General features: G+C 35.4%; 1 protein-coding gene across 1 annotated transcript; it reads right to left on the bottom strand.

The window, feature by feature from the left end:
• Positions 1 to 435: 435 nt before the first annotated feature.
• On the bottom strand, positions 436 to 4,868 carry LOC108205265 (CBL-interacting serine/threonine-protein kinase 1). Its single transcript, XM_017375152.2, has 12 exons — positions 4,414 to 4,868; positions 4,236 to 4,298; positions 2,670 to 2,741; positions 2,464 to 2,571; positions 2,264 to 2,344; positions 2,004 to 2,183; positions 1,705 to 1,914; positions 1,305 to 1,412; positions 1,065 to 1,181; positions 886 to 948; positions 717 to 791; positions 436 to 628 (listed from the first exon to the last, which is right to left on the bottom strand). Exons 1-12 carry the CDS (start codon positions 4,597 to 4,599, stop codon positions 560 to 562), a joined length of 1,332 nt encoding a protein of 443 aa, XP_017230641.1. The 5' UTR covers positions 4,600 to 4,868; the 3' UTR covers positions 436 to 559.
• Positions 4,869 to 8,978: the final 4,110 nt, after the last annotated feature.

Raw genomic sequence — 8,978 nt, forward strand, 5'->3', positions numbered from 1 at the left:
TTATTCTTTAATTTCCAGTTTGTCAGAAAACGTGCAAGCTTGAAGTCTTGAACCTTGTTTGTCAGGAAATAATTCTGCACCAATAAATTGGAGCGAAAAATATTGCTATTTTTCAATTACTCACAATACTGTTATGGATGACCAAACTCAGAAGCAGTTTGATTCTTAATTATGATTTTTATTTTCGAATATTCCTTCCATTTTTGTATATTCCAAAAATAATAACTTTTAATAATATAAGTACTATTACATCCACTAATTTCTATATATTTGTTTGATTGTATATAATTCAATGGGATGGAGGGAGTAATTACGTTTACGAACTCGGTCCTGCTGAGCAGTTCATTTGTTGATCGGCATTGCACGGCAGTATACTAAGCAGAAACACTACTCCCAAATTACTCTATTCTACTAATGACCACACTGTAAGCACACTTTGTTCATAAGGCGCTATAGCTTGCATTTCATAATTGGCACCGGAAAAGGAGTTCTCTGTACAAGTAGTTCAAGAGGGCATTTACAACATTGCTGTCCTGGGTATCTACATCTGTCCTCACCTTCAAAACTCTGCTGCCAAAAGCTCTTGACTACGCGATACACCATGATCATGCATCAACTTCTCGCACAACTGCAAAACGTATACGTATGTCAGAAATGTACAACTGTGCAGGGAGATTTTAATTCAGGATTCGGGAATGAGAGGGATATATGCGAACCTGTCTATAGACTTTGCCATCTCCGAAAGATTTTCTTAATTCAACTACGTTTAACATATGGCTGATTTCAAAAACCTGTCCAACAGAGAAAAATAGATCAATACATAAAAATGGAACGTCCTTCCTCTGAAGGGTGGCGTACTTCTGTATTATTTCTGGAAGTACTAACCTCTGCTGCAACTGATAGATTAGCCGAGTTTTTCCCGCCTTTATGCTCTTGAGTCACTTTTAGCTGTGATCGTGATAAACCATGTTCAGCAATATCAACACCGGTATCTAACCTTTTTTGTTTCAGGCTTGTTTAGAAAAATATAAAGACGTTACTAGTTGGAAAATAACTGAACTGACCTTGCCATTTTTCTTTTGAACACTAAAACCCATCTGCAATACTGTACTCTTGATCCTCTCGGTCAATTCTTCGTGGGTATAATTTGATGTAAACCTGATCTTCCGCTCCGAAACATCCTAAAAAACCAATGATAGAACTACATATCTTAGAATCTAGTATCTTAGCTGGAAAACATGATGTGGAAAAATCATGGAAGTTCTATATTTATGGAGGTGGTTTAGTTTAGCCGTGGGAGCTACCTCTTTCTCGAAAAATCCTGAGAGATCCAGACACGAGGACATTCCAATTAGCTCGAAGGCATTGATGCGATGGGATGGTGAATTAAGATCTTTTTCTGCTCCAGGGGGCTGCAACAAAAGAATTTAAATTTTTAAGCTGCTTTAAATGACAGAGAAGAGATTTGGTCGTCTGGAATGGAATGAAATTTAGGCTAACTATTAAACATGCATAATATCTATCCATCCCTTTCGTTCATTTTCCAATTTACACTATATCATCTTCATCACTCTGATCACATTTCATGTCCATCATCATCCTTCTCTTCCACTAGCGTTTTTTTAGTTTAACTTCATTCCGACATCTAAATCTGATCCAAACAACCAAACACAAAACCAGATTTTTTATTTTTGTGCATAATACCTCATTTATTGACAAGGCTTCATCATCTATGTGGACATCATCATCGTCTTCCTCGGGATGTGCAGGAGTATAGTCCTGTTTAAACCAATCGTGTTCTTTAATTTCTGACATTGTTATTCGAGTACTGGGATTGGGATCGAGAATCCGCCTTATAAGGTGTTTGGCTTCTGGGGATAACCACTTTGGAATTTGAGTTTCACCCTTGAAGATCTGCATTACTTTCAGAAATTAGAATTATGATCTTGCAATTTGTAAAAACTTAACCCGTAGTCCATAAATGGGGAGAAATAGTTTTTTACCTTTTGGAATAGAACTGCTAGATTTCTATCATCAAATGGTAGATATCCTGTGAGAATCACGTACAATATTATTCCACATGACCAAGTATCAGCGGTGGCACCATCATAGCCTTTGTTCTTGAGAACTTCAGGAGCAACATAGTTGGGACTGCCACAGGTTGTATGCAATAATCCGTCATCCTAATATAGTAAAAAATCAGCAAATGTCTCGATCCCTAAGAAACTAATTTGGTTATGATATGCAAGATTAGGATGCATACCTGTAGATGCTGGGGTAGTGCACTCAGGCCAAAATCGGAAACCTTTATATTTCCTACTGCATCAACAAGTACGTTCTCAAGCTGTTCATCAACAAAATAATTGCATATATCAGTAATTAGTTGCAACCTCACTTTCGAAATTGAACTATTATAATCTATTGTGACTAGAGAGAGTTCATCAAATATTTCAGGATATAAACCTTAAGATCCCTGTGAAAAATGCCTTTATCATGACAATAGCTAACCGCGTCTATTAACTGTTGAAATAGCCTTCTGCCAACAGCCTCTGAGAGTTTCCCTTTAGAAGACTGTAGAGCAAAAACAACACGAGGATATAACGTTATCTGTTAATTGATGTAGGAAATAGAAGTTTACTCTCAGTATCACATAACCAAAAGCTGCTTACAATTTTTTCAAACAATTCACCACCATTCACGTATTCAAGGACCATGTAGATCTTGGTTTTGCTTGCTATGACCTGTGTTTAAGTCAATATTCAAAAGAGAGAAACTAAAATTAGCGATTTATATTATTACAGCAGAATTCTCCATCTCAAATGTATTAAGCAGCAGCATGCTTATACGTTGGTTGTAAAAACTGTTTAGCTGTCAAAGATTAAAGTCATAATAGAGTTCAAAACTTTGCTCAAGGACGATCCAAAGCTGGAACTAGAGTTATCTAGTCGGAAAGTGCAGTTAATCGTGATTTAAGTTGCTTCAAGAATCATTCTGTCTTTCCACCCGAATTCAGAGTTCTATCTGGTGCTCAATTTTTAACCAATATCATCCTGAGCGAAGATCTAACAACCAAAACAGAGGGGCTTAACATATAAACCCCACTCAGTCTAAATTACGAAATATTTTTTGATCTTAAACATAAACTATAATCGACAGGAGAAAAGGCGATACTAAAATACAAGAACCCGGGCATAAAGAATATCATTTTCGACAATACTCTACTAAACCAGATTCTTAGTTCGTTACTATCCTCTCTTTGCTCAAAAGCAATAAACAACAAACTCAAAATAAAAAGCGACCTCCTATTTTAAGCTACTAGCAATACTTTATTTCGTATAGTTTAAACTTAAAGGCCCAGTAGATATCTTCCAAGTTCCAACAAATATGCGAAATCTCCCAACAATTATTGGAGCACAAGTTGCTCCAAATCCCGAAGGTCCCACCCAATTAGCGTAAACATTAGAGCTTCATTACGGATAATGATCATTGTCACATTCTCGCTGAATTATTTTACACTTCTAATCAACTACAAAACTCCAATTTGTATAAGTGGGCTCAACAAGAACATGGAAGGTAGTCCCCAGTTTGGCTGTATCCTTTCCCCTCCAAAATAAATAAATTGACCCCCCATAAAAACATAAGCACACGAAAACAATGTTTCAGCTTTCAAACAAACAAGAAACACGCACTTGAACAAAAGGATGTAAAAGTGGTTTTAGTTGGAATTCAGACCAATGAATTGAATTGCTGTCAAGAGTACTTGAGACCACATTTTTGCCTCCCCTTTGTCCTTTCCCATCATTTTGATGCCTCTTGCTTAATTATATATACTTAACAACTAATCCATCGTTATCTCTGTAATTGCGTGTTCTTCATTATGTAATTAAGTTAAATTTTCATTAATATTCATCATCAAGCCATCAGAATAGATTGCTTTCGTCTTATTCTTAATATGACCTTTGACCTTTTCTCGCTAACACAAAAAATTGAATAACTTTTGGATAGAATCAACACTTTAACCATATAATTAGTACAACTACGATATAAACAATGCTAAACATCTCAAAACATTTACCAAATTGTGTACCGAATGAGGATGCAAAAACTAATTATCAGATCAATATCCTTACTAAACATAATTCACCAAGCATGCGACATTCGATAAATATTTTTTTTCTGACGAAAACGAAGAATTTAATAAAATACTGAAACCCAGCGGGACAAACACAACATACCTCGTGTAGACGAACCACATTAGGGTGTTTAAGGAGCTTCAATGTTCCAATCTCCCTCTTAATCTGTCCAAAAAACAGTACTTCACTTGTCAGAATTCAGATCCCTTTTCAGACAGTAAACAAATCAGAATCTTCCCAAATTTAACAAACACTTAAATTTCAAAAAACAAAAATTCACCTGATCTGTGATCTTGAGATCAATGATTCTCTGTTTCTCCAAGATTTTAACAGCAAAAGGGTGGCCAGAATCAAGATTCCTAGCAAATTTCACCTTTCCAAAATTACCCTCACCAAGTGTCCTTCCTAACTCATACTTATTCCCCACTCTCATTCCCTCCTTTTCCTTCCTCGCAAATATTACCATCAAATCTTCTTGTCTCAAATCTCCACACACACCAAAACACCTTGAAATCACACACACAAAACACAAACCACCAAACGGCTTTATTCAAGAATCCTGTGAAAATCAAAGAAAAGAAGGGAGAGTTGATGAATGACGACAGACCTCATGCATACACACACATATATATAGCCATGAAGAGAAGGCTATATACACAAGTGTGTGTGTGCGCATGATTGAATGGGGGACCCTTTTGGAGTTTAAGTAATAATATAATAATAGAAATGTTACTACGTAGAAATTACTGAGACATGTTTATCCTTTGTACTAGTGTTTGATGTCTACGAGGTGGTTGCTATTGTTACACGTTTTAAGTTGCCTCTACGGAACAGAGATGATGACCATGACTTACGCGACGACACGGCCACTTCCATCCTACAATTTCCCTTTTTTCATTTATTTTCTCATCATTTTATTCACTTTTATACGTTAGTTTGTTTTTAGTTGGCATATTGGTTGTGTTGATCATGTTATATTAATTTTTCTAAAATAGTGAGGTGGTAGGAAAGGTTTAGAGTATTTCTAATAATATAGAATTTTTAATTAAAAATTATCATTATATATTATAAATAAAAATGTATAGGTATTATATAAAAAAACTAATTTCAAATATTGTACATTTTTCTTTTTTATAAATATAGCCAGCTTTCTCATACTGACTATATGTGTTGAATATCTACACACCCATAAGAAGATTTTACATCATTTATTAACATATTGAAGTTATATATTTTATTTATAATAATTCAAAATATTAAAAATATATTATTTTCAAAATATAAATAATATTATCGAAGTACAATGTATTATAGGTTCAACAAAGATGTTCTAATGGCATCTCCAAAAGGATTGGATAAATTGGATTTAGTGCATTGTGTAGAAATTGTTAACCCTCAAGGCATTGTGCAACAGTGTGATTTGATGATATAAGCTATCTTTGATTGACTATCGCTCGAATATCATAATACTCCCTCCGTCCCCTTTTATATGTCCCCATTTGACTTTTGACCAGTCAGATTGACCAAATTTTGACTAAACATTATAAATTATCTCTTCATTATATTCGAAATCTGAAAATTGCATATTAAAATACACTAAGTATACTTTCTAATGATATAATTTTTATTATTTTTTGAATTATATGATATATGTAAAATTTCAGTCAAAATATAGTCAATTTGATTGGTCAAAAGTCAAACGGGGATATGTAAAAGGGGACGGAGGGAGTAAATGGTATGAATTTTTCTTACAAATTACTTACAGATCTCTCTAAAGATTCGACAATATATTTATACGATGAAAAAGTATTTTTGGAGTTGAGTTTTTTTTACATAATTCTCATATTTGTTATTTGCGATATGTATTAATGATTTTTAGTTACTTGGTTGAACTTTTTTTACATAGTTTTTATATTTTATTTACAACATATATTAATGATTTTTATTTAAGTATTCTATACGATTAGAGATTTATCTTGAATATAAGCAGGCAAAGAACTCCATTAATATGAGACGTTTTGGGAGGAGCCCAAAAATAAATTCGTGCGGACTTGACCACAGTCCAGAACGGACAATATCATGTTAATGCAGAGTTAATGGGTGTTGCGCGGCTAACGTAAAGCTCGATACTTGGATTAATCTATCTTATTTCATTAAGTAAACAGGAATAAATTAATAGTTTAATATTTGAATATTTCCTTTTCTTCTTCTGAACTCCCGAAATCAAAACTGAGGTCGAAAAGAAATAATCCTTTTTCTTTTGAAGTAAAATAATCCTTTTCTTAGTAACCACTTGGATTTATAAAAAAACACTTGAAAACAGTGTCGTCTCGTTACATACTCAGATTGCAATTTAATCTTATTCAAATTCTTTAAATTTTCCACATCTTACAATTAGATTTATATCGACTGTCTTCATGAATGCTTGTATCGTGAAACGGATAATCTAAATCTAGTTTAATCAAGTAATGACTAATGAGAGGACATACGAAGGGAAATAAAAGAGCGGAATCTAAAGAAAACTACAAGCAATCAAAGTGTATAACAGAAAGCCATGTCTGTGATAATATGCACTGAAGATTATACATCTTACTCACTGTTGTGTCCTTAGTAATGAAATACATGAGCTTATATTTCCACCAACTCACACAGCAATGTAACTAACTTCTGTAACAGAATTACAGTATGAAATGACCATATTCTCCTAACAGTTATAACAGCTTTACACAAATGCCCTCACTTCACTCCCCCTCAAGCTTGCAGTGTGACTCAAAGGTTGAAACACCAAGCTTGGACATCAGGTAGCCATGTTGTTTTGCTGATAACTGCTTAGTAAACATGTCTGCTATCTGTGCATAAGAAGGTACATGAGTGGTGACTATCTCAACAGCTGCCACCTTGTCTCTTATGAAATGACAATCAATTTCTACATGCTTTGTCCTCTCATGAAGAACTGGATTAGCAGCAATTGCTAAGGCAGCTTGATTATCACACTTAAGAACAGTATGAGGCAACTGAGTAATACCCATATCTTTCAGTAGAGTTCTTAACCAGGTCACTTCACAACTTGCCAGAGCCATGGACCTGTACTCAGCTTCTGCACTTGATCTAGCTACAACTGTCTGCTTCTTAGTTTTCCAGGAGACATGAGAGTTTCCCAACATGATGCAAGATCCAGAAGTAGACCTTCTTGGGAATGCACAGCTGGCCCTATCTGAATCACAGTATGCAGTTAATAGTGCAGCTGATTTACTTGCCAGTAGAATACCTTGACCTGGATTTCCTGCCAAGTACCTCAACAATTTTTTCACATCCTGCATATGATCTGATGTAGGTTTCTGCATATACTGAGTGAGTATATGTACAGAGTATACTATATCAGGCCTTGTTACTGTCAAATATATGAGCTTGCCAAGTAATTTTTGATATGGTTGTGCATCTTGCAGTGGCACCCCTTTGTCTGGTGTCAGTTTAACATGAGCTTCCATTGGCAACTTACTTGGAGTAACTCCACTCATATGATATTCTTTCAGAAGATCCATAAGATACTTCTTCTGTGAAACAAAAAACCCTTCTGCAGACCTGTGAATTTCCAGTCCCAAAAAATAATTCACTTCTCCTAGATCTTTCATATGAAAGTTCTTTGACAGCATGTTCTTAAGCTCACCAATGTGTGCACTGGAACTTCCTGTGATTAACAAATCATCCACATACACCAGAATTAGTGTTATTTCATTTCCAGTGACTTTTGTGAACAAGCTGTAATCAGCTTTTGACTGCTGGTAATTATCATGAATCAGAGTAGATGACAACTTTTGGAACCAGCACCTTGGTGCCTGTCTCAGTCCATATAGACTTTTCACAAGCTTGCATACCAATCTTGCTCCAGTGGCAAATTTCTTGTCAATATGAGAGTTATCACCACTTATCCTGCTTCCCCATCCTGAGTAACCTTGTGGTAATTCCATAAACACTCATCAAGGTCACCATGCAGAAATGCATTGGTGACATCCATTTGCAATGTTAACCAGTTCTGAATAGCAGCTACTGCCAGCATTGTTCTAACAGTTGCCATTTTGGCAACTGGAGCAAAAGTTTCTCCAAAATTTACACCTTGTGTCTGCTTACAACCAAGGATTACCAGCCTGCTTTTGAACCTTCCAATAGTACCATCAGGATTGTACTTTGTTTTAAACAGCCACATACTCCCAATGGCTTCTTTACCTGGTGGTAACTCAACAATAATCCAAGTACCATTCTTTTCAAGTGCATCCAATTCTTGATTCATAGCAGCAATCCAATGTGCATGCTATACAGCTTGCTTGAATGTAGTAGGATCATTATTGGTTGTAACTGAAGTCAGAAAACATTGAAATTTAGAATCCACTACTTTATCTATGACTGCAGACACTGGTTTAGGATCACAATTATCATGTTCAGCAAAATTTGTTGAATATGATTTAAGCCAGGAAGGAGGTTTCTTCACTCTGGTTGATCTCCAGACATTTTCATTTTCTTGTGACTCTGCTGATTGGTTACCTGATGAGTCATCTGCTTGATTCTCGAGTGGCTCAGTTTCATGTGTAGTCTGTGCATGATTATCAGACTCAGAATTTATCAGGTAATCACAGTCATAATCCACAGCAGGTTTAGGATGTGGCAGTGCCACAGGCAGTGGTGCCAAATATTCAGCAGTAGAATTTGCATTGTGTGGAAACACATTCTCCTTGAATATCACATCTCTACTGATAAATTCCACCTTAGTTTCAAGACTCAACAGCTTGTAACCTTTAATGTTTGGTGGATATCCCAAAAACACGCAAGGAACAGCTCTTGGCAAGAATT

Source organism: Daucus carota, chromosome 1 (genome assembly GCF_001625215.2).
Source record: "Daucus carota subsp. sativus chromosome 1, DH1 v3.0, whole genome shotgun sequence".
Taxonomy (NCBI): Eukaryota; Viridiplantae; Streptophyta; class Magnoliopsida; order Apiales; family Apiaceae; genus Daucus; species Daucus carota.

Excerpts from the sequence above, each read along its gene's own strand:
- LOC108205265 (XM_017375152.2), bottom strand. The coding sequence starts at position 4,599 with ATGGTAATATTTGCGAGGAAGGAAAAGGAGGGAATGAGAGTGGGGAAT. Across the intron at positions 2,345-2,463 it reads TTTTTCACAGGGATCTTAAG|CTTGAGAACGTACTTGTTGA; the intron begins GTTTATATCCTG and ends GTTGATGAACAG. Across the intron at positions 1,413-1,704 it reads AAGCCTTGTCAATAAATGAG|CCCCCTGGAGCAGAAAAAGA; the intron begins GTATTATGCACA and ends CTTTTGTTGCAG.